Raw genomic sequence first — 26,132 nt, 5'->3', positions numbered from 1 at the left:
CCAAGGTCATGAACAGCCTCTCTCAAGTGCATGTTCATCCTATGCATGAGTGACGGTTCTTCTATCTCTAGCAAGAATCTAATCCCCATGCATGCATTTCTTCAAACACTTCTAAGGCATCAATTCAAATCTGAATTGATCAACAACTGAATTGTGCAAGTTATCTCTAACCTTGCACTCAATTCAGTTCTTGAATAGTAGATCTGAATTCCTAGAGTCTCTCTCAAGCACTCTAGGAATTCCAAGCTGTAGATTAATTCGCCCAATCTGAAAATTGCAGATCTGAATTCTCTTTCAAGCAATTCAGATCTTGCAATCTCATATCTGAGAATTCAGATCTGAGTTTTGAAGGTTAGTTGGCCGAATTAATCTACAATCACACCCTTATTCAAGAAACTTCAAATACAATGCATGACCATTTGAATGAATCAAAAAGAATTAGATTGCTGAACTGAAATTTTACAAGCTGAAATACATCAAGGAAGAATGGAAACAAGGAGAAAGAAGAAAGAACATATAACTAAGAAACTGAATTCAAATCAAAAGAGAATGAAACTACAAATGATTTATTACAGAAGATCTTTGAATCACAAACTCTCAATTCGAACTCACCTTCTTCTTCTAGCTTGCTTGTCTTGAACTTCCTTCAGCCCTTCTTCTTCCTCTTCCTTGCGCCTAGCCTTCTTCTCTTCTCTTCTCTCAAGGTGGCCGAACCTCTAAGAGTGGGAGAGCCTTCCTCTCAAGCAATTGAACAACTTTCTCCCCTCCTAGAGGCCTCCTTATATAGTTTTTCAAGGGGGCTCTTGCCCCTTCTTGAAGCCTCTAGAATGGGGTGTATTACACCCCTCATGAACCTTCTAGAGTGCTCCCTCCTTCTCTTCAAGAAACTCCTAGAAGTTGCCGCCCCTAGCTCCCTTTGGGCTGCTATTTGGGCTACAACTTAGCTTGCTTTTGAGCTCATGTGGGCTACACTCTAGGCTGTTATTTGGGCTAAAAATGGGCCTTCATTGCTGGGCCGAATTCTCCTCATAGCTAGGCTTTATTTTCTTGGGTTTTCTCAAGGAATTCACTTGCTCTTTTTGGGCCGAAGTGCTCTCTCTTGCTTCCATGACCGGGCTGGACTGAAATTGGTCTTTTTGAACCTTCTTTTCTTGCCTTTTTCCTTCCTTTTCTTGGATTGATTATCCCTGAACTTATTCTTAGCATTAAGCTAAATTAAGGCAAAAATTAATAAAACCGGCATAAAAATCCATGCTAAAGTCCTCAAAAATTATAGATAAATTGTAAGTTCATCAACATCACTGTCTGTAAGCTAGATGGGTGAAAAAGTGATCTAGGAGCTGAAGGGAAAAAAAACTAAAAGCAAGCTAAGTGGGTGGAAAAGTAAAACTTTATCTCTTGGAGGAAGAATAACCCTCCTAAAAGCAGTAGTGGGTAATATGGCCCAGTTTCATATGAGTATGCTTCATATCCCAAAAGAAACCACAAAGGAATTGGACAAGGTTCAAAAAAGTTTCTTATGGGGAACAAAGCAAAACAATAAGGGCCCATTTGGTTCATAGTTGGAATCGGAATGGGAATCCTTCGGAATTAGAATTGAAATGATCTAAGTCTATTTGGTTTAGACAGGAATGGGGAATGGGAATTAGAATAAGTAGGAATGGAATTTCATTCCAAAGGGGTAGGGAATGGCCATTCCTTAAATGGGGAATGCCATTCCAGCACTAATGCAAATGGGATTCCAATTCTGCCCAACCAAATAGTTGGAATCAGAATAATCCATTCCAATTCTGATTCCAGACCCCTATTCCCACAAACCAAACGAGGCCTAAAACTTTTGCTTTCACAAGCTAGAGAAACATTTGTTTGGCCAAAAATGGTGGAGGATTAGGGATTAGAAAACTAACCCAAGTAACCAAGCCAATTTGATGAAAATGAGCGATGTGAGGCGCCTGTTCCCAATACATGATAGGATGTGCGCGTGAGGCGCCTGTGAGGCGCCAAATGTGATGAGCAGATCCGGTCTCGTCTCGGATACTCTCTAACCGGGTTTTACGTGTGGTACGTTTTTGGTCAGTTCACGTGTGCAGGATAGCGACGCAGGCAGCGGCCCAAATCGAAAATGGTTGAGAAATCAGAAACCCTAAAATAATGAAAAAAAGGAGAAAAAAAAAACCCGGTCCCCCATCACGTAGATCTCCCTCTTCACACCCTCTCTCTCTCATTATCCGTTGTCTTGTTTGTCTCAACCGCCAAATCTCTGTGAATTCAAAGCTCCCTCCAATCTCCTATCGCTTTCTATTTCATCTGCCAACCGCATTTTCGCCTCCTCTATCAGATACACAAGACTTCATTTCATCTCCAAAGGTTTTTCCCACCTCTTTAATGTTTTTCTGGGATCCTTTAGCATACTGCAATGCAAGCTTAGACATGCTTTGGTGTTTCTTAATTCTGGTTTGATCTAGAATTGATTTTCCTTTTTTCCGGGTTGAGTGGCAATTTTCTGGAAGATTGACTGGTTTTTTATTTTTTCTCTTTGATATGTTCGCTTTTCTTTGTTGAATTTCAGTGTACGTGGAGGACTCTTTGATGACGGGAGGGGATTAGGGTTTAGTTCTTATTATTACTTCAGTGACGTTTTCTTAGTTTGTCGCTTTATTTTATTTTTATTTTTAGGATTAGATGATGATGGTGATGGTGAACTATTCGATCATTGGAAGAATAGTTTTTGCCTGTTTGTTTAAATTTTGATTCATCTAAGATTAATTTGTACTGGGCAATTGTCTGCTATACTACCGAGCATTTGCTTGCAAATGTTGTCTTTGTTATAGATAAAATTTGCCATTGTTTCCTGTATTGGTATGATCATTTGTCTTTTGTTGAGAATTGGGTTTCTTTAGGGTTGTTGTTTACATCTATGATTTCTTGTTATGCTCCATGGTTATTATTTCAAGTGAAGTACAACTTGAAGAGTATCCTGGTTTGATTTGTTGCCTTGGTTCTTGCTCAAATTTGCAATGTTTTTATGCATTGGTTACTGTAAGATGATGTTTTTATATTGGAAAATTGCTGGATGGTGTCGTCTTTTCATTTTGTATCATGTTATATTTTTTTTTGTTCTGTTTGGACTTTGGAACGTGCTATTTCAACTATTAGGAGCTTTGTGGTTTTGAGTTTTTTTCCCCATACATTGTTTTTAGTATGGATACTATTTATTGTTTTATTTGAGTTCATTTTATTTTTTTCACTGTTTATTTTCCTTCCACCTTGTCTTAGTTTCTTAGAAGACATATTTACTTGTATCAATTTTGGGTATTTCTATTGGTTTTAAGACCTAGAACATTTAAAAAAAGTGATTCTCCGTTCTTTTTCTATTTGTAATTTACATAGGCAAACTACAGTTTGATGAGTATGAAAACTTAATATGCTGTATTGCATGATCTGAATTTGATGTCTTGTTAAGTTATGTTCATGATGTTTTGGGTTTTACCTATAGGTAGATTGACGGGATTTATTGAAGCTCCGTGGAGAAGAAATGCTGATATCTGTGTTAGTAACACTGAACAATATGCTAGCTCAGGCCTTTTGAACAGTGAAAAGCTTTCATTTGCTTTGACACACACAAGTCTTTAAGCTAAAGTGCAAAATTGTACTTCTTCCAAATCTCTTTAGTTACCCTTGTGTTGCACTGGAGGTTATCATCAAATGTCAGAATGTGAAATGGTGATAATTAAACCTGAGGTATGTCACATATGCAGGTTTTAAGAATGCTAATGTTGTTATTTTTGATAGCATTTTACCTTTAATTCAAGGAAGTGGATTCAAACCATAGGAAGGATACTTTTCCCTTATTTAATTGCAAGCATTTTTTTCTTGTTTTTGTCTTTGTCTATGCATACTTGTAAAAGCTTGGGTATGCTTGAGCTTATCAAACTTTATGATTTCTTATGTTATATTTTATTGGTTTGACTTGAGCACCTGCTGGATTTTGGTCATGTACTGAACGAGTTCGGCTTCAGTCAGGGCAAAGCCCATTCGAGCAGCCTTTACTGCCATGCATTTGACAATATCTCCGTACTTGTGTGCTTTATTTCATGGGGAGATATTCTCAATGCAAGGTTGCAAAAGCCTGTTAGAATGGTGTGTGGGCACAGGTTTGCCTTGATAGAAGCCGATCTCGTACTGAACGAGTTCGGCTTCAGTCAGGGCAAAGCCCATTCGAGCAGCCTTTACTGCCATGCATTTGACAATATCTCCGTACTTGTGTGCTTTATTTCATGGGGAGATATTCTCAATGCAAGGTTGCAAAAGCCTGTTAGAATGGTGTGTGGGCACAGGTTTGCCTTGATAGAAGCCGATCTCGTACTGAACCTATCAGCTGCTTCCTTTCCTTAATAATTTCAACTGAAACTCTGTCTTCCATGTTATGGGTCGTTAGGTCATGAAGTCTTACATCTGGCTCCAAACTGCTGATGGCTCAATACAGCAAGTAGAAGAAGAGGTTGCAATGTTTTGCCCCATGATTTGTCAAGAAATTCTTCAGACAGGCATGGGGTCTTCTAAGAACTATGCTATTTCACTTCCACAAAGAGTTAATCCATCTATTTTGAGCTTAATACTTGATTATTGCCGGTTTCATCAAGTACCAGGTCGCTCCAATAAGGTCTGACATGTTTCTGGCTCTTTATGAATATTAGCTACTCCTTTCTTTCTTTTTGGAATTTTGAGTGCTCTTTCTTTCTCCTCTGGTTCCATCTTGTTGTCAGTTGATCAAGAACAGATGAAAGCTGGATACTTAAAACCATGATAAAGAATGCAATTTTTTTTTTCTGAAGTATTGTTTAAAACATATTATAGTTTCAATTAGTGTCTTCATCACCGGATATTCTAGCAGTGGCTGAACCAATGTGCACTATTTTGCCTAGGAGCGGAAATCTTTTGATGAGAAGTTTATTCGGATAGATACAAAAAGGTTATGTGAGTTGACATCTGCTGCTGACAGCCTCCAATTGAAGCCTTTAGTTGATCTCACCAGCCGTGCACTTGCTCGAATGATTGAAGGGAAATCTCCTGAGGAGATACGTGAGACATTCCATTTGCCTGATGATCTTACTGAGGTGTTTGTTTATTGAAAGAAATTTCTCTCTTTTTTCCCTTACATGTTCTTGCATCTTGTCTCTGTCTATGCCATATATTTTAGTTTCTGGTAGGGCTGTCAATGGGTCGGGTCTACCCGATGGACCTGAACCAATTGGATCGATTATAATGGTTCTGATTCCATGATTTTGTTCCGTTTAATAATTGGGTTGGTTCCAGTTCTTGTCTGTCCTGAACTGATTCACACCTGGAACTGATTATTTGATTAAATACATATAACATTTTCTTGATTTCTTATAATTTTTATCATATTTTAAGTTTGAGATGGTAAATTTGATATATAATAAATAAGACAATATTAGTTAAACTGTGAAATCAAAATTTAAATTTTAAGTCATTATTTAAATAAATAAATATTGTTTTCAGTATAATTGGGTCTGGACCCGATAGACCTGATTATTAACCGGGATGGTTCTGCATCCATGATTTTGTCCCGATTAATAATCGGTTTGGGACTGGTTCTATTATTTCTCATGCAGATATGATTGATTCCAGGAGGAGAAATTGGAGCCTTTAAGAAACACAGCTGATGATCCGCGGATCAGGCTATTAAATCGACTTTATGCAAGAAAAAGGAAAGAATTAAGAGAGAGAGAAAAGTTGAAGGTGATTCCACATCTTTCCTTTTGTATTTTTCTTCATGCATATAAGATGGTATGCATGTTAGACTCGAGTTAGCATCAAATGTGTTTTCCATCTTTTCAGAATGTTGAAGTTGAAGAGGAGCGTGTGGATGAACGCTCAGTTGATGACCTCCTGTCATTTATTAATGGAGGAGTTGGAGGTATTCACGAGTAATGTTTTCGTTCTACCTTGTATGATTTTATTTCTTTTCCTTTGTTCATTTCTTTTTCGTACTTCCTAAATCTATTCGACTTTATTGCATATTACTATTTAACTTCTCAAGAGTTTGTTGTTTTGCTAAGCAACTTTATATGTGAAAGAAACTTCAATTCTGGAAGAAATGTTGATTAATTTACTTTTCTGTTATTGGATCACATTGTTAGAGCCAATAACCAAGTAATGCCATGTTATTAATGCTGTTTCTCTAACAAGATAAAAACTTATAGAATGTCATGGAGTGTTAAGGCTGTGATGAATCCTTGCACATTCAAGATGAAGAACTTGGTTGCAGCAAGAATCCTGGTTGAAGTTCAGGACATTCACTTTGGTTCCGTTGAGTTTGATGCTTAATTTCATAGGGGAGTGATGGTTGAAGGCTGTATACCGCTTTGATGGCTTGAGGAGGAGATAGTGGTTATGCCGAATCATTGTCAGGATATGTCCGTTGTGAAGAAGAGAAGGGGGAGTTGCAACTGCAGGTCTCTAGGAGTCAGGAGGAAGAATATGTTGGGAGCTGAAAAGTCAGGGAGTTGGAGAGCCATAGAGAGGAGAAAGGGGAGACTCTAGAGAGGTGGGGGGCAAAAAAAGGAATTTTGGGGGAAGGAGAAGAAGGGATGTGAGACTGCCCTTTTGTCAGTTTTATTTGGTATTGGTTTACTTCCCTTTTTGGGTGCAAGTGGTCCTCTCTGACAAGGTGGAAGGTTTAGTCAACCCTAATGGTATCAGTGGTAAGACAAGGAGGGGAAGGATTATTTGGAGATGTACTAGAGCAACAATACTTCGGACCATTTGGGAGGAAAGAAATGATAGAATATTTGAATGTTAAGAAAAATGCAAGGAAGCTTTAGTTGAAACAATAACATTGAGGGTGGCACATTGGGTAAAAAGCTTGAAGTTGTTTTCAGCTTTTAAAGGTCGAAGACTTTTTCAGGGTTTGGGGACTTATTGCTGCTTCATCATCTACGAGACGATAGTTTTTTGAGACTTGGTCCCCTCCAACAGATGGTTGGAAGAAACTGAACTTTGATGGGAGTTGTGTGGGTAACCCAGGCCCTTCAGGTATTGAGGGGGGGGGGCATTTGAGATGAAAATGGATTCATTGTTGCAGGACAAGAGGTCTATCTTAGGCCCCAACAGATCAAGATTTAAAAGGTGCAGGACATTTGGAAGGTCTTTTGTGTCGGAAGCTGGAAAGAGAAGGGAGGAGAATTGGGTTTGGGTGATCGCTAGGTATGATAAACGTGGTAAGAAGAGTTTGGTTGGAGGAATAGGGGTTAGGGTTGTTGATGACCAAGCCTCTTTCGTAGAGAGTGGCGTCGGCTGCTACTCACAGGCCGATGTGTGTCTATGGCGATTTGCTCCCCTTTCGAGATTAGGACTGTAGTAGAGGTGGATTCGAGTCGAGCCGAATAGTACAAGGCTCGAGCTCGGTTCGAGCTAGAACCTTGAGCTCGAGCTCGGCTCGAGTCAAAAACTCGTAAGCTTGAGTTCGGCTCGGCTCGAGCTCGATTTGAGAAAAAATGTTTTATAAAAATAAAAAATTATATATAAAAATATTTTTTTATTTGATACTTAAAACATTAAGAATTATAATATTTTTATTTTTTATATATATATATATATATATATATATATATATATAATTTCGAGCTCGACTTGTTTATTAATCGAGCCTATAATTTGGGCTCAAGTTCGGTTGAAAACCGAGTCGAGCTGAGCTCGAGTAGCTTGTGAAGAGCTTGACTCATGGCCACCCCTAGACTGTAGATGTTATTTCCGAAGATTCTGGTTATGAAATCAAAATCCCAGCTTCTTTGGGTACTGTGGAGGTTGGTCCTAAGGGGTTGGGGAAGTTAGAGAGGGTTTTGAAAGAGGTTGGGAAAGTCAGATGAGGTTTTGAAAGAGGTTGGCAATGGAGTCACTAGTTCAAATGCTGATTCTGTGACCGGAGAAGAGGAGATTACAGATCGTGTCTACATTGTTGGCGGTGAGGAGGAGATTTGTTTGGGAGACAATTATTGCTTTAAGGAAGTGAAGGTTGGGAGGCTGGGTGTAGATCTGGGTTGAAGAAGCAACTTCAAGGAGAAGGAGGCGGCACCTTCTGAGGTGACTGTCAAAAAACTGCATAGTTTAAGAAATCATAATGTCGTGTATGTGGCGAAAATCTTTTCAAGGTTGAAGCTTGGTCTTGTTGGAACAGGACCAACAAAGAATTATAAATGGGTCTATAGGAGAAAATATGCGAAAGGGAGTGGGTCTGCTGAACCTGAACTGAATTTTGTGCTCGTGGTTCTTGCAGTCTTGCTTCAAGTAAGCAAAATAAAATATTAGAGTTACAATTTACAAGCTAGAACTTAAAAGAACTGAAGGGGGCGTAGCCCCTGTTTTTAGACCAAGAAAAGCTAGGGAGCAAATACTAAAAAGAAGAAAAGAAGGGGACAGAGCCCCTGTTTCAGAACCCAATGGTGAAAAAAAGCTGAAAAAAATGCAAGAAATTTAAGAACAAAATACCCCTATTTCAGTCCAATAAAATGATTCAAAAAGCTTGGGGAAAAGATAAAAAAAGAAGAGTAAAAAATGGAGTGTAACCACTATTTTAAGCCAACAGAAAAAGGAAAGAAAGCACAAAACGAAGAAGGATGGATGGCTCTTGCTCTCTCCTCACCTTGAATTAGGGGACTGTGTGGGGAACAATAGAGGGCTCTTGCTCTCTCCTCTTCCTCTGTTCGGTTCTCTTGCCAAAGTGAAACCCTTGAAGACAGTTTTCTTTTACTTGCTCACAACAAAAAACATGATAACATGCAACAGGTTCTATTGTAAAAAATAAAAACCAACCAATAAACTATTGTACATTTTTTATTTGTTTTAAATATTGTATATTTTACATTTGTGTCTAGGTGTCCACCTAGTCTCCTAGGGGTGCACCTAATTCCCTGGGTGTGCGCCTAACACTATTTTTTCCTGGCATTTGAGCAAGGTGCTTGAAAAGCGCCTAGTTGACAACTATGATAGAGTGCCTGGGAGCCAAAACAGTTTCTGAGAGGGTTAGAAGATTGTTTCTTAATTGGAAGTTGTGTCAGGTTCACAATTCTTCATGACAACAATTATGGCAGCTATGACAGATTAATTGGTGACAAGCATGGCAAGACCCCTCTGTACTGGGACACTTTCCCTCCATCTGGATCTTTTGGTGCTAGTCTGTGGAAGGGTATCATGTCAGTCAGTAAAGACATCAACAGATTCATTAAAATTGCCACTGGAAATGGGGCAAATGCCTACTTTTGGAGGGATGCTTGATGTGGGCAGGACTGCAGGACACCTTTTGTGTGCAGTTTCCATGTTCTTGATTTCCACCAACAAGGAGGCCATAGTTTGAGACTGCTCTGAGAACGTGGTATCTGTTCTCTCCTGGAGTCTCCACAGTTCAAGTGAAATCTGAATGATTGAGAGGTGGAGGCCTTTCTGAGTTTGCTGGACACCTAAGTGAAGCACGGCTTTAATCTTCTATGGCTGATTGCAGAATCTGGACTGGCAATAATTCTGGTATCGTCTCAATCAAATCTTGCTATAGCCAATTGGTGGAGGAAGGACTGGCCTCAGTTGGATGGGTCTGGGTTTGGAAATCAGTGGCCCTTCCAAAGGTCAAATTCCTTATTTGGGTGGAAGCCTGGAACAAGATCCTTACAAGAGAGAATTTATATCATTGAGGCCTGGCCTTGAATGACTGCTGTGGTCTGTGTGGCATGCCTGGTAGACAAGTCAGATTTTTATTCATTGCCAAGTGGCTACCAGGTTGTGGCATCACTTTCTACAGCTGTTTAGAAATCATTGGGTGTTGCATGACAAATTGGGTGGGTTGCTTTCTCCTTGGAGGTCATTGGGCCATAGCCGGAGAGGTCACATTCTTTGGAATCTTGTGGACCTTGCTATCTGCAGGGCAATCTGGAAGGAGTGCAATTCTTATATGTTTGAGACCAAAGCTTCACCTATTGAGGTGAAAACCCACTTGATGCCATAAGTTGACTTGAATTTTACTGCATTGGTTTAGAAATGCTACAACAATTGCATGTAGTGTCTTAACCATTGCAGACACAAACTCGTGTTTTATTCTTGGATTTGTAACTCTGGCAGGTTGGATCCTATTTCCTTGGACATCCTGAGATTGTTTTGAAATTTTATGTGGCTGTTGTGTAATTCCTGTTGTTAAATCAATAAGAAAGGGTTATAGAGGGAAGGACTGAAAGAAGATTTTACTTTAGTCATAAACTCTGTGCGTGAAAAACAGGTGTGTCACAGGCGCATTCATGGACATTCATGTTTCCACTATTTTCATGTTCTTGTGGAATATTATATACTTGTTCATCTTGGTTACTTCAGAATGATTATTTTGTACCATCTCCTTCCAATTATTTCTTATGCAAGTGGAATGTCTAAGAGTATGTCTTGTTTAAAACTTAGTCTAATGGATTAAGTGAAAATCTGTTATGAACAGATTCAAAGGAGGGTAAAACTGCAAAGCATAAAAAGAAGAACCGCAGAAGAAAAGATCAAGCAAAAGGCACAGCTTTGAACAACGTAAGCAAAATCTCTAAGAAGGTTAGTGATTCTATCTTTTGATTTTTGTTAGGAGATTTGCTTGGTGATGGCACATGCATTTCATTGAAATTATTTACTAGTTGATCAATTTTAAATCTTGTAGGAGCCGGAATATCTCTCTTCTGTATGCAACAATGGTGAAGCTGGCAATATTATTGAATCCAGCTCCAGTAAAACATCAAAAGTTCAAGATGTTGCTGTTGATAGCCTTGACCCTAAAGTTGAGTTTGATGATGGTGATATTGATGATGAGCTTGACCCTGCAATGAAAGAAGAACTTGATAGGTGAGATGAATTATATATCTGAATATTTGGATATTCTTGAGGATGTGCTTGGTTCAGTGTCTTAACTGTGACAAGTACAACTTAAGCGCAAGGGGTTTTAGAGTCTGAGACACTAGTACCATGACAAGGTGTGGAGCTGAATGAGGTGAGACGCCACCTATGACAAAGGAATTAAAAAAAATAATGTGACAATATGCAAATTTATATTCTGAAATAAAACAAAGATGAGAAGTGATAACTGATAACTCCTGTTTCTCTGTTTTTTCCTGTTTGGGAGACAGTGAAAAAGGAGATGCTAGTGTATTTTCTTAGACTACCTCCAAAAACCTCTTCTTCCCAATAATGTGGAGGCACAAACCTAAGGAGATTATATGTCCTTCCAGCCAAACTTGCTGATAAGTAACCTTGTCACCAGTGAAAACTAGGCATGGTTTTGCCGAATGAGTTACTTTTAGTTTGGAGATGAGCTAGACAATCAGGAGTCTTAGGTTAAGCAGGACAGGATGTGGCCTGGAAGCTATTTGTTCTCTCTGGCCTATTATCTACATTGAACAAGTTACAGCCCAACATTCCCTGCCACCATGTGATGGGCTAATTAAGCCTTTCTAGTAGGCTTTAGAAAAACTTGAAGTGAAGCTTTCTACAGCTTTACATCAGGGAAAAGCCCAATAAATGTGGTGTACAGACTACAAAACCAACACATCTTTTAATTTGGAGAAGTATTGGCAATCTAGAATCTCCTATTGGACTGCCTGAATTGGCTGTGTCATCTCTTACGCGGGTGAAAAGTGGAGGTTTTCTAGGGAAATATCCCAACTCACCTGTTAAGGAAACCTTTTTTCATTGCTCTTAGTTTTTTTGTCATTCAGAAAGTTGTGAAGTTCAAAGTTTCTAGCAATTTATTATTTTTTTTCCTCACAAAATTGAAAAACATCTTGAAATTTTTATGATATTTTGAGGTAAATATTTTATTTCTTATTGTCTTTTGTATAAACAAGGCAGGTACAGATATTTTATTGGAAGAATAAAATCTATGGTATTACCTTATTCAAAGCTTGATAAAAAACAAAAGAATTACTTGATTCGCATATTTAACTTCATGTTAGCAACTAATGGTTGTCTCTTGAACTTTATGTACCATTCCATATATCTAGTATCTATGAAAAATATAATGATATTATATGGAAGGTGGCTCCCAGATATTAGATTTTCATTGTTTCTAAACTTCTAGATTATGTTCGGGAGGCTTTTTTGACTGCACACAACTCATTGTTTATGTTTAATTGTATGATATTCTCAATGAGTGCAGGGAAGTAGAAGACTTTGCAAGGAGACTAAATTCAGACTGGCCTGAAAGAATGCAAGAGATTTTATCTTTGGGTCAAGAAAGAAGGCATGTCCCCATATCTATGAATGGCAACGATTCTTCACGGAGATACACAAGTATGTTCCCCCCACTGCCTACTTTGTTCTGGAGATTGTTTTCTAATTTGAGCTGTTTGCTTATTTGATGTTGGATAGCATAATCTATATTATTCTCCACCATCACAAACTTAATTCAGGGCAATGTCATAAAACAGTTATCAATCAGAAAATGCCACAAAACAGTTGAACTGTTGAACTGAATTAACATTCTTCAGTTTGTGGGTTGACTCATCAGTTTGAATTTCATTGAGACTTGGGTGCAATCTAGAAGAAGGAGCGACTGCCATCTAAGATCATATGGAAAATCTGCATTACTATGATACAAAAGTAGCAAATTAGAAATGAAGAAAACTTTTCTTCTTCATGAAATAAGAGAGAAAATACCATGTTATTCCTCAATTTTGCTCCCACAGCAGCAAGTCAGCAACTATGGATAAGAGATGGTCAATCAATTCCTATTTATTTACCTGAAAAATCATTTTTCTCCGTTAGGAACTTGATTAAGAAGAAACTGATTCAATCTTTTGGGGGGTTTGTATTTTCTACTCGATTCAGTTCTCAGAGACTATTCTTTGTTTACAAAAGATGTTCAAAAGCTCTTTAATAAAACGGAGAAATGACAGACCATATTAACTATCTCTGCTTTCCTAACACTTGCTCAAGGTACAACTGAGCAAGGCTGCAAATAGAAGCCAGGGATACTGTCCAGTCAATGTGCATGTGTTATGGACGCCTTCCTCGGGAAGACGTACCATCGCCACCGGCAGCAACAGGCCCCGGGCCCACCGCCAGCAGCAGCAAGGATTCAGTGATGCTCATCCTACCCAGTTCGGCAACAGCAGCCTTATCTAGATTAGATTAGCTCATTTTGCTTGTTCTTATCTTATTGTTCTCATCTCTTATCTTATCTTGTTAATAGCTTATCAGATTAGGATTAGCTTAGCTTATCTTATCTTGTTAGTAGCTTATTAGATTAGGATTAGCTTATCTTATCTTTAGCAAGATAGAACTGGAAGTCTCCCTATTCAGCAAGGAGATTCCCCTTGATTAGGACTCTTGTAATCTCCTATTTAAGGAGACCCCATTATTGAATGACATATCAAATTATTCAGTCAAGAGTGAGTTAGGAGAGTTAATGATCTCTTGGACAAATCACCAAAGGCGCCAAGATAGGTTCATCACGAGCAGGAAGGAACAAGGGAAAACAGGAGGTTTTCCCCGTGGACCGACCCGTGACGAGATCCTATTCCCGGGCCCTCAACAACTTGGTATCAGAGCAAGGTGTCATGGGAGATTTGGAGCAACTACCTTCCAGGGTCCACAACCTCGAGCACCAACTCATGGAGACCAACTCCGAAGTTCGTGAGATCAAAGGTGAAGTGCGAGAATTGCGGCGACTAATGGAGATGTTTCTTTCCAGCAAGGAAAGGAACTCTGATGGAGGGACAACAGCTAACGATCGCCAGCCAGATCTGTCGGAGTCTTCCGGCAAACAGCAGTTTGTCGGCCATGGAGCAGCCATCATCCCCAAGTACAGCAGGTTGGAGTTCCCATCGTACAATGGCAACGGAGACCCCCTGGGCTGGCTGTATCGCTGCGAACAGTTCTTTCGGAATCAACGGACAAATGACCAGGACAAGGTAAGCCTAGCCGCCTTTCATTTAACAGAAGAAGCACAACTTTGGTTTTATTGGTTAGAGCAAGAAGAACCCGGGCTCAGTTGGCCCCAGTTTAAATCCTATTGCCTTCTTCAGTTCGGACCCCCATTGACCAGCAACCCATTGGGCGAGCTAATTAACCTTAAACAGACCGAAACAGTTGCTGAATACCAGCGACAGTTCCAAACCCTCCTCACGAGGGCATCCTCCGTGCGACCAGACCAGCAAGTAGATATGTTCACAGCAGGGTTAGCAGAACCCTTGCGAGTGGATGTCGAGATGCAGAATCCCCCAAATTTGGTCACAACCATGAACTTTGCCCGCGCATTTGAGCGCAAGCTGCAACTCAGTCGCGGAATTTTTAATGTGGGTCGTCCACCGAACTCGTGGGTGCCCCCAAGTCCAACAGCAACGACCCCCTCTTCTGCTACCAGCCGGGAAATGAAGCCTCCCACGACCACCACCTCTAGAGCAGTGACAAGTACAGGTAGTAACATGGTCACTCCTCCCATCAAGCGCTTGACCGGGGCAGAAATGGCAGAGCGCCGAGCGAGAGGTCAATGTTTCAACTGTGATGACCTCTACTCGGTAGGACATAGATGCAAGAGGCTTTTTTGCCTTCTCATAGATGAGCAAGAGGAGGAGGAAGGGGAACCTGTCATATTCGAACCAGAGATCTCTCTCCATGCGATCACTGGTATTAAAACCTCTTAGACCATGCAGTTACAGGCACAGATCGCAGGTCAGCCGGTGCGCATTCTCATCGATTCAGGGAGCACACACAACTTCATAAGTGAACATGCAGCCCTGCAGTTAAAACTACAAGTAGTCGTAAATGGTGAAAAAGTTCACAGTCTAGGGATTTGTAAGGATGTTCCAGTACAGGTCAATTCTGAACTAATTCTTGTTGATTTATTTGTACTCTCATTGGATGGGTTCGATATTATTCTCGGGGTCAAGTGGTTAATTACCCTAGGCCCGATTTTGTGGGACTTCAGTGCACTCACTATGACCTTCCACCTGAATGGCGAGCAAGTTTCATGGCACGGTTGCAGGGTTAAAGAAAAAACACCGCAGGTTCATGCACTCCAAACAGAACCGACAACCATAGAAAAACTTCTCGCCAAGTTTTCAGATCTGTTCCAGGAACCGAAGGGCCTTCCCCCTTCTCGAGCTTACGACCATCGTATTCCTTTGGTGGCGGGTTCAGCACCAGTCGTTGTCAGGCCTTATCGCTTCCCTCACTTGCAGAAGGATGAGATAGAAAAACAATGTACAGCGATGCTGAACCAAGGGATCATACGCAAAAGTCACTCCCCCTTCTCTTCGCCGGTTCTGTTGGTGGCGAAGCAGGATGGAACATGGAGGTTCTGTGTTGACTATAGAGAACTCAATGATCGGAGATCAAAGATAAGTTCCCTATTCCCGTTGTGGATGAACTGCTGGACGGGCTGCATGGTGCCCAGTATTTCTCTAAGCTGGACCTCAGGTCTGGATATTTCCAAGTTCGCATGGCTCCCGGTGACGTGAAGAAGACTGCTTTTCGCACCCACCATGGCCACTTCGAATTTTTAGTCATGCCATTCAGACTCTCCAATGCACCATCTACATTTCAGGCACTAATGAACGAGGTATTCCAGCCCCATCTGCGCAAATTTGTTTTAGTTTTCTTTGATGATATTCTCGTCTACAACAAATCATGGGTAGAGCATGTCCACCATCTGAGGACCGTTTTCGTACTCCTACGCCAACACAACTTATTCTTGAAACGGTCCAAGTGCTCCTTCGTGGAACGACAGGTTCTTTACCTCAGCCACATCATCCATGGGCAGGGTGTCACAGTTGATATTTCCAAGATTCAGGTTATAACAAAATGGCCCAAACCTCAATCCGCCAAGGCCTTACGTGGGTTCCTCGGTTTAACGGGTTACTACCGCAAATTTGTACAAAACTATGGAGTGTTGGCAGCCTCGTTAACCAACCTGTTGAAGAGAAACTTTTTTCGGTGGGACGACGCAACTGATGAAGCTTTTCTATCACTGTGAAATGCACTTTCAACCCCTGTCCTGCAATTACCTAATTTCGCCCTCGAATTTACAGTCGAGTGCGATGCTTCCGGAGTGGGTATCGGGGCCGTACTACAGTAGCAAGGGCACCCGGTCGCTTTCTTCAGCCGCAGATTGGCCGACCGGCATCTGAAGCTTCCAGCCTATGAGCGCGAACCAATCGGTCTTGCCTGAGCCATCCAGCACTGGAGGCCGTATTTGTGGGGGCGGTCGTTCATCGTCAAAACTGATCATTATAGCCTCAAAATACCTATTAGAGCAGCGTCTCACCACTTCCCCTCAGTAGCATTGGGTTAGCAAACTGCTCGGGTTTGACTTCCGGGTGGAATATAAGGCGGGATCCTCTAATCGCACAGCTGATGCCTTGTCTAGGCGAGAAGAAGACGCGATGGTTCTCTGTAGTATTTCCCAACCTCGGATCTCTCTGTTTGACGACATTAAGAAGGCAACACCACAGTCTCCAGAATGGTCGCTCTTACTGCAGAAGATCCAGACCGGCATGGTCGACCCCGATTGGTCACTTCACGACGGGTTGGTACTGTATAAGGGACGAGTCCATCTTCCAGCAGACTACCCGTTAATTCCCACCATCATCACCAGCATCCATAACTCCACCCATGAGGGCATTCAAAAAACACTACACCACGTCCGGATTAATTTCCATTGGCGAGGTATGAAGACTTCTATTCGAGATTTTGTCCAGAATTACTCCACATGCCAGCAACACAAATGGGAAAACCTACACCCGACAGGCTTCCTTCAGCCCCTTTCCATCCCATCGCAGATCTGGGCCGACATCTCCATGGACTTCATTGAGGGACTTCCCAAGGTAGGGGGCAAATCAGTTCTCTTTGTGGTAGTCGACAGCTTCTCTAAATACGCGCACTTCATTCCTCTATCACACCCGTACAGTGCCACTTCGGTTTCCCTCGCCTTCTTTACACATATCTTTTGCTTACATGGGTTGCCGGAATCCATCGTCAGCGATAGAGACCCAGTCTTCACTACTGCCTTCTGGAAAGAATTATTTTGACCACACGACACCACCCTGGCCTACTCATCAGCTTACCGGCCACAAACCGACGGTCAGACGGAAGTGGTTAACCGCACTATCGAGATGTATCTCCGTTGTTTCGTAGGCGATCAACCCCGACAGTGATTGGAATGGCTTCCTTGGGCCGAGTACTGCTACAACACAGCCTACCATTCCTCCCTCGGCATGACCCCCTTTCGCGTGGTTTACGGCGGGGATCCTCCCCGCTTGATGTCCCACGAGCCCGGATCTACTCGCTTGGACGCAGTTGATCACTCCTTACAGGACCGCGACGCCCTCCTCGTCGACGTCCGCATTCGCTTACAGTAGGCCCAACTCCGCATGAAGCTCCACTATGATAAGCACCACCAGGAACTGTCGTTCGATCCAGGACAATTTGTTTGGTTGAAGCTCCAGCCCTACCGGCAGCGCTCCTTGCGCCACAAGGCCGCCCCGAAGCTGGCCCCTAAGTTCTATGGGCCCTACAAGGTTCTGTGACGAATCGGCAATGTGGCCTACCAGTTGGAATTGCCAGAGACTAGCCAAATTCATGATGTCTTCCACATCTCCTTGCTGAAACCATTTACGGGTGTTCCCCCGGACCAAGTTCCCTCATTGCCACCCTTGAAAGATTGCAAACTGGTTCCCCAGCCTAAAATTGTCACCCGCTCTCGTTTCAATCGTGGAATCCTTGAAGTCTTGGTGGAATGGTGTGATCTACCACCAACAAAAGCCACATGGATCCCATTGGCAGAGTTCCAAGCCACATATCCAGCTTTCGAGCTTGAGGACAAGCTCGTAGTCCAAGAGGGGAGTAATGTTATGGACACTTTCCTCAGGAAGACGTATCGTCGCCGCCGGCAGTAACAGGCCCCGGGCCCACCGCCAGCAGCAGCAAGGATTCAGTGATGCTCATCCTACCCAGTTCGGCAACAACAACCTTATCTAGATTAGATTAGCTCATTTTGCTTGTTCTTATCTTATTGTTCTTATCTCTTATCTTGTTAATAGCTTATCAGATTAGGATTAGCTTAGCTTATTTTATCTTGTTAGTAGCTTATCAGATTAGGATTAGCTTATCTTATCCTTAGCAAGATAGAACTAGAAGTCTCCCTATTCAGCAAGGAGACTCCCCTTGATTAGGACTCTTGTAATCTCCTATTTAAGGAGACCCCATTATTGAATGAGATATCAAATTATTCAGTCAAGAGTGAGTTAGTAGAGTTGGTGATCTCTTGGGAAAATCACCAAAGGCACCAAGATAGGTTCATCACGAGCAGGAAGGAACAAGGGAAAACAGGAGGTTTTCCCCGTGGACCGACCTGTGACGAGACCCTATTCCCGGGCCCTCAACAGCATGCACATTGTGTCCGATTTTCCCATGTGTGAAAGAGAATGAAGGTACCGTCTAGGGGAGGTCTGAGGTCCAAAGTGGTGAAGAAAATAGGAGGCCTATGTGGAGGCTTCGAAGAGCTGGATAACTCTTTCTCTGCCAAAAACAGTGGAGTGGATATGGGTAAAAGCTTGATGGCAAGGCCCGCCTCCTTCAGTAGCGGACATAGTTTAGAGGGGTGCAACAGTCTTGGCTGAGATGGTAGAGGCAGAAGACGTTCGGATCTCGATGATGTTGAAAGGCCAAGATATTGGGGAGTTGGTAGCTTCAACACTCAAAAGAAAAGAAGTCAGAAAGGGGAAAAGGCCGGTGGAAGGTCCACTCTTGCTGGAGAAACTCTCACCCTCCGGTGATCAGGGGAACTGCCCCCCCACACCCTGTAGCTCAGATTGAAGCCGATGAGGTCTGTCCTAGAGAACAGTCTGATCTCAACTTATGTCAGGCTGCTCTGTCAGCGGAAAAGTCCAAAAGCCTTGACATTCAAATTTTGAATGCATCTTGAAGTTGAAAATCAAACAACACATGGCCAGCCAGCTGGATGCCTGGCAAATGAAATCTTGCAATCATAAGAAGCGTCGTGTTTGTCGTGGCCCAAGCCGCATCAACCCTTAGGGCAGCTCTTTCTTGGGTCCACGGGCTTCCACTTCAGTTCCCCTAAACCCAAAGTCCATCCCAGACATGGTGGTCCAGGAGACGACTAACCCACTTTCTGATCAGGCTGATGGTGGTTCCCTAAACCAGGCTGAACCACCTGCCATTTGAGGAGGTCGACAGAATGAAGTCACCCCAAATTTGGAGCCTTGTGCTCCCTCCAGCGGTCCTCAGGAGAGGTAGTTATGGGTGCAAACCCACCCCCAGTCATCGGTTTCCCCTTTGTCACCGATGGGTATGGCTTTGGCATCGACAACAGCCTTACCAGAGCATCTTGATGATGTCTCCTCGCCTGAAGCGTCCTCACTAGCAGTGGTGCGACCAGACTTCGATTTGGAGGTAAGTGAACCTATTTCCAAGGTTGTCTCAAACCCCCTGGATGAGAGCCTCTCTCCCTGGGTCCTCTCTAAGTTCCTTTCTTTTGAGCAGTTTCTGGGGGCTTTTTAAGGGAACGGAAAGGGAAACAGTGGACCTGTTGTTGGAAATTGAAAAGAGGTTCATTGAGGAAAAAGGAAGGGGAGGAGAACTAACAGGGAACTCTTCCGTTTGGCCTGGGGACTCAATGACAGGGCAGGGGATTCTGGTAGCAGAGCTACAGGATCTTGGAGACAAAGATAACTTCTTCTCATCTCTATGTCAAACCTAAAGATTATTTCTTGGAATGTTAGGGGTCTAAACTCGGGAAGGAGAATGCTCATCTGCTCCTTTTTGAATAAGTGGCAGCCAGATGTTCTGTGTTTACAAGAATCGAAACTTCAACAGGTGGATTTTTCCATGGTTAGAAGTATTTGGTGTCAAAGGAATTGTGATTGGCTTGCTCTCCTAGCTATAGGCACAAGAGGTGGAATTCTAGTGATTTGGAGCAGTGATACTATTGAAGTAACTAATAGCTGGATAGGGGAGTTCTCAGTTTCTTTGAAATTTAAGATGTTAATTGGGGATTTTGTGGGCTTATTTACTTCAGTTTATGGTCCTATGGATGTTGGTGTCAGACCTAGATTTTGGAACAAATTAAATGCACTCAGAGGAGATTCCTCCATTCCTTGGAGAAAAAATGGGCAGGCCAGAAGAGACAGGAATGAGAAGCTTTGCAAGTTTTGTTCAAAGGTGCGGATTACTGGACTTGCCTTTGGCTGGTGCTAACTTTACTTCGACAAATAACCAAGCTACACCTACTCAAGCAAAATTGGATTGTTTCCTTTCCTCCCCCTGACTGGAAGGACAGTTTTCCCAACCTATTTCTGTCAGCCTTCCCTAGACCCTTGTCACACCACACCCCACTTCTTCTTGACAGTGGGGCTGTCTCCTCTGCGGGGCCCTTTCAGATTCGAGTATATGTGGTTAAAAGATGGCTTTATGAAAATGATCCAGGGGTGGTGGGAGAACATGAATTTCTCTGGTTCAGCTAGCCATGTGTTCCATCTGAAACTGAAGGATTTGAAAGAGAAAATTAAAGTGTGGAATAAAGAATGTTTAAAGGGGTTGAGGCCAAATAAACTGAGTATCTTCAGAAAATTGTTGACCTAGATTTAGAGGAGAGAAGCCCATTGAGTGAATTTTGACAAACTTTCAGTTCAAGAGGAGGTTAAATGGAGGCAGCGGTCCAGTAATCTTTGGTTGAAAGAAGGTGACAACAATACTGGTTTCTTCCATAAAATGGCTAATGCTACAAGGCGTATAAACAACATTAATTCTCTTAAAGTAAATGGGGAGGTGTTGGAAGAGGACAGTAGAATTAAAAATGCCATTGGGGTTTCTATTCAGAACTGTACAGAGAAAGGTGGAAAAAAAAGGCCTAGACTGGATATGGATGGACTGGATATTAACAGATTCTCTGAAGAAGAGGCTGCAGTTTTAGAAAAACCATTTTCAGAGGAAGAAACCATGGAGGCTATCTTTAAAATGGAAGGAGACAAAGCCCCAGGCCCGGATGGTTTTACTTTGAAGTTCAATAAGCTGGGTTGGAGTTCATCAAGCAAGACCTGCTGAAGGTTTCACAGAACTTCATGCAAATGCTTCCCTAGAAAGGTGTCTTAACTCCACTTTTATCACCCTGGTTCTTAAGAAGGAAGGAGCCTTGGAGTTGAAGGATTATAGGCCCATCAGCCTCTTAGGAAGTGTTTACAAGATACTAGCAAAAGTTTTAGCTTCAAGGCTGAAGAGAATGATGGGTAAGATCATTTCACCCTCCCAAGGAGCGTTTGTAGAAGGGAGACAGATTCTTGATGGGGCCCTTATTGCTAATGAGTTGATTGACTTGTGTAGAAGGGAGGGTAAAGGGGCTCATTCTCAAAGTGGACATTGAAAAGGCTTTTGACCATGTTAGTTGGAGTTTCCTGAACTATATGCTCACAAGAATGAATTTCAGCTCCAAGTGGCAAAACTGAATCAAGGTTTGTGTAACCACTCCCACTTTCTCGGTCCTTCTCAATGGTGTTTCCTGTGGTAGGTTTAAAAGTCAAGAGGTCTAAAGCAAGCCCTTTGTCTCCCTTTTCAATAATTATGGAAGCCTTAAGTAAGCTCACTTGTAGGGCAACAAATACTGGTCTCCTTCATGGGTTTAAAGTCGGTGAAAGAGGTACTCAGATCTCTCTACTTCAATCTGTTGATGACAGTCTTCTTGTGTGACTACTCTTCGGATCAGCTGGTCTGTTTGGGTTACATTCTCAGATGGTTTGAAGCAATTTCAGGCCTCAAAATTAACTTATCTAAGAGTGAAACTGTTGAAGACAGAGGAAGGTCTTCCTGATCCCAGTATGGCTAGTGTCCTGGGCTGTAAAACTGGAAATCTGCCCACCCCTACCTTGGTCTTCCCTTGGGAGACAAATGCAGTTCTAAGAGGATCTGGGATCCGGTTATTGACAGATTTGACAGAAAATTGGCAATGTGGATCTCTAAATATTTATCAAAGGGAGGTAAGCTTACTCTAATTAAGAGTGTCTTGTCTTCACTGCCAATCTATTATTACCTATCCTTATTTCAGATTCCTGCCAGTGTTGCAAAGCTTCTAGAGAAGAAATTGAGGCTCTTTTTATGGGCTGGGTGGAGGAATAGTTCAAGTTTAATTTGGTAAGGTGGAATTCTGTGTTAAAATTAAGGAGAACTGGTGATTTAGGAATCAAAAATCTTAAAGTTGTTAACAAAGCTCTTCTTGGCAAATGGTGTTGGAGATTCAGCAGAGGAATAATCTCTAGAGAAGAATCATTGTAGATAAGTATGGGCTCACAAATCTAGGGTGGAACTTGGGTCCTGGCCTTCTCCCAAGGGGTTGTGCCTTGTGGAGCAATGCTGTCTCTGTCTTCCCTGATTTCCTGAAAGGAATTAAATGCAAGGTTGGCAAGGGTAATCTCCTCAAGTTCTGGTATGACAAATGGTGTGGGGACACTGCTTTAAATGAAAGGTTCCCCTCTCTCTTTGGCCACAAGATTGTTAGTGGAAAACTGTTTTGACTCGAGGAATGGTGAAATTATATGGAGCCCTACCTTCAGAAGAAACCTTAATGATTGGGAAACAGGTCCACTAACAGATCTTCTAAGTAGATTCACAGTTTCAACCCCAACCCACAGTCAGATGATGAAATAATTTGGGCTTGGGCGGCTTCTGGCACTTTCTCCTCTAAGTCTTTCTACAACAATCTTGTGGCCGAGGAGGAAGGAGACTTCCCTTGGAATATAATCTGGAAGTCCAGTGCTCCTTCACAAGCAGCATTCCTGGTTAGGACTGCAGCACTTGATAAGTGCCTAAACTGCATATTGGCTACTCAGAAGGGGGATGCTGCTTCCTAGTTACTGCTGTCCTTTCTGCACTGAAGCTCCTGAATCTTCCAATCACATTTTTATTCATTGTAACTTCTCTCAGCAGCTTTGGGAAATGGCTCTCTCCTGTTTTGGTGTCTCTTCTTGCCCATGTGCTTCTGCCCTTCAGCTACTTCAGGGGTGGACCCTTGAGGGTCTAAATGTAAGAGGCAAGCTGCTTTGGAAGATCTTTCCAGTTGCTATACTTTGGGCCCTTTGGAAGGAAAGGAACAGCCGGATTGCTGACAATCTTTCCAATGGTGTAGTTTCAGTCAAGAACAAAGTTATAGGTTTTCTTTGTTCCTGGTTAGGTGTACAAAGAGCTTTCACTAGAGTTCAGCTTATTCCTTTTTTGCAAGCTAGTCCTTTCTTTATCTGATTTGTCAGATCCTTTGTAAATTCCCAATGTACAGGTCCTCATTGTACATGGGATGATGTATTTGGTTTCTTTTTGCAATACAATACTTTACCTTCTTCAAAAAAAAAACAGACAGACCATATTTCTTAAAATAGAAATGTACTGCATGTTATCTAGTCATTGTCATGCTTTATTTTAAATCCAGATGCAAAATAGATCCTGAAACAAGGTGGTTGTTCATTCACAAACTGCATCAGTAATAAGTCTTTGGTCTGGGCTAACAGCCATAGTTGTCAAGGCGTCGCCTAGGCGTCCTGCTTCGCCCAAACGCCTTGACTTTTAGCAACTAGGCGCCCGCCTAGGCGACAAAAATGACAAGGCAGGCGCCTTTTATAATATCATTTATATTGCTGTATCTTATTAATGTATGTGTTAATACATTTTATTATATGCTATATATATCAATTATATTTTGTTTTGATGTTTACTATTGAAATTTAAAAGATCAAAGGGTTTTGAGAAGAGAAAAAGAAAGAAAGAAAGAAAAGAAAAGAAAGGGGAAAGAAACAATAGAATAATAAAGTATTCATAAAAAAAACAGTAGAATAATAAAGTTCTTTTTTCTATCTTGAATATTTATCATATAAAGTTAATAACCTTCTTTAGCTGCTAATTAATATGAATTTGCTCTATTAAATACTTATTATAGTAGTATTATTTTTGAAAATAATGAAATTAATATGTAAAAGATTTTTATCTTTTAGATGTGATGATTTGCCACATTTTAGAGGAAATTTAATGTTCTTAATAAAGAGAATTGCTATTTTTCCATTAACATACATGCTGAATGGTATATAAAATTAGGAAACTAGCCAAAAGTCAGTTTTTCATACTATAAAATTTTTATTGCCTAGGCACCCCAGTGTTGCCCAGAATCGCCTAGATGCCTCGAAAACTATGCTAACAGCCAATCCTAAGAATGGATTTTCTCTAGAACTTCTCGTTATGCCCTTCATAATCATGAAAACAAGATGCCACTCCATGGCAGTGATTTAAAAGGTGCGCCTAGGTGCACAGGTGAGGTGCGCCTAAAGCTCTGAGAACCCCCTATTTGCTAATGTTCATTCATTCATTGCAATAAAATATCTTCTTAAAAGGCAATGAAAGTTATAAAATCATTATTTTTTATGTGAGAAATAAGAATTTCAGACCCTAACATAGATTTATCGGACTTGCCTCGAGGGGCATGGTACAAAAGCGACTCATGGAGTCAAGAATGCAATATGTTTTATATTGCATTAGCTATTTGAAGCAATGCAATCAAGGAAAAAAAGAGATTGTGGGTTTTACATGCTTGAAAATGCTTTATTATGTTTGCTTTTATTTTTAAATTTTCATTTGAATATGCTTTATGTTTATGTATTTTACTTTTAGATAATAGGTTTTTTAAAACATTTATTTTAAAATTTAAGTTTATATTTTTTATTAACATTATGTTTAATATTTTTTGAATTTTTATATTTTTTTGGCATTTTTTTTGAACTTTCTGACTTTTTTTTTATATTTTTTAGCTTTTTCTTTTTTGTAATTTTGCTTTGCTTAAAAAGGCGCGCGCCTCGCCTTGTGCCTTGCGCCTCAGGTGCAAATTGGTTCTTGCGCTTTTTTTGCACCTTGTGCTTTTAAAACAACTGCTCCATGGGTTGGTCACTGGTGTTTCAACTATGCTTATTTTATTTCATTTAAAATATGATATATTATAATTTTTTTGGGTAATGGTGCTGCTGAAATGCAACATCAGCCCAAGTATTATTACCTTATTCAATTTATGATTGCTTAAATCCGAAAGCTTTCAATCCAAGAATCCAAGCTGGCAAAGCTGAAATAACATTATTTAAGTCAAATTGCTTTGCAAAATTCCTTTTTATTTTATGGATAAGTCATCTATGCATTGATTATAGCTATTGGGATCATGTTGCTCCAGCTATTGTGATGATGGTAATGAATAACTCATGAAATAATTCATTCATTTGAGCAGGGTTGGAGCAGAGATGTACACCCATGGATGCCCACTGATTGGAATAGGCAGTGCTGAATGGTTTCAGTGAGATGCTAACAAGGTATGGCTATGTTGATGGGCACCCAGAGAAGAGGCATTGCTGTTGGCATGAAGAAACATGCATTTGCCTTTTATTTTCTTTGCTGGATTGGGAATTTAATTCACAGGGGTCATGCGTGCTGAGTAAAAAGGAAAAGAAGGGAAGTTTCTCGTGTGCCAATTTATAGATATGCCCTTTTAATCTTTTTGACCGTATGAGGTTGCCCATCAGGAATTTCATGCCATGCCCATGTATTATTTTCATTGTGAAATCACAATCTGTTAGTAACAACCATGTACCAATCTTTGTTATTTATAGTATAAAACAATTAATTATCAAAGAGGCTATTGCCAATTTAAATTCTTTGGCAAGTGGTAGTGGATTATTATAAGGTGGAATTTACCAATGACAACTTGAGGATGAAGAACATTATTGTAAACCTGTAAACTTTGCAAGGTGCCAACCAGTCGTAGTGGAGACTTGGGATTGATTCCCGCCTGCACCTGGGTTGGGGTATGGGTTGCCCCCGTTGTGTAATCCTTCAAAAGAAATAAAAAAAAATTAATATGATATGCCCTGTATCATATTATTGGCATTGGACCATATCTAATAAAGGTTCTAAATATTGATGTCTGATATGCCAGTTGGGGCGTATTGGTATTGTTTTTTATTTTATTTTTACTTTTTTAAAATCTGGTTCAGGGGATGGTTTAACGTTCCTCCACCCCTTGAACTGGTCAAAACTTCCATGCACACTCTTTAGGGGTGTATTGGGGT

General features: G+C 41.2%; 1 protein-coding gene across 1 annotated transcript; it reads left to right on the top strand.

Moving 5' to 3' along the window:
- The first annotated feature begins 2,067 nt into the window (after nucleotides 1-2,067).
- Nucleotides 2,068-25,715, top strand: LOC148848687 (SKP1-like protein 21). The gene is made up of 10 exons (XM_088952554.1): nucleotides 2,068-2,367; nucleotides 3,497-3,741; nucleotides 4,439-4,663; nucleotides 4,926-5,117; nucleotides 5,653-5,763; nucleotides 5,863-5,941; nucleotides 10,493-10,596; nucleotides 10,700-10,881; nucleotides 12,191-12,324; nucleotides 25,295-25,715. The coding sequence occupies exons 2-10, from the start codon at nucleotides 3,706-3,708 to the stop codon at nucleotides 25,330-25,332; spliced, it is 1,101 nt and encodes a 366-aa protein (XP_088808680.1). The 5' UTR covers nucleotides 2,068-2,367; nucleotides 3,497-3,705; the 3' UTR covers nucleotides 25,333-25,715.
- The last annotated feature ends 417 nt before the right edge of the window (nucleotides 25,716-26,132 follow it).

The sequence above is a fragment of the Nelumbo lutea genome, chromosome 6 (assembly GCF_056320005.1).
Source record: "Nelumbo lutea isolate HS-2025 chromosome 6, American lotus-T2T, whole genome shotgun sequence".
In the NCBI taxonomy this organism is placed as follows: domain Eukaryota; kingdom Viridiplantae; phylum Streptophyta; class Magnoliopsida; order Proteales; family Nelumbonaceae; genus Nelumbo; species Nelumbo lutea.
This window is presented reverse-complemented; position numbering and strand designations above follow the sequence as displayed.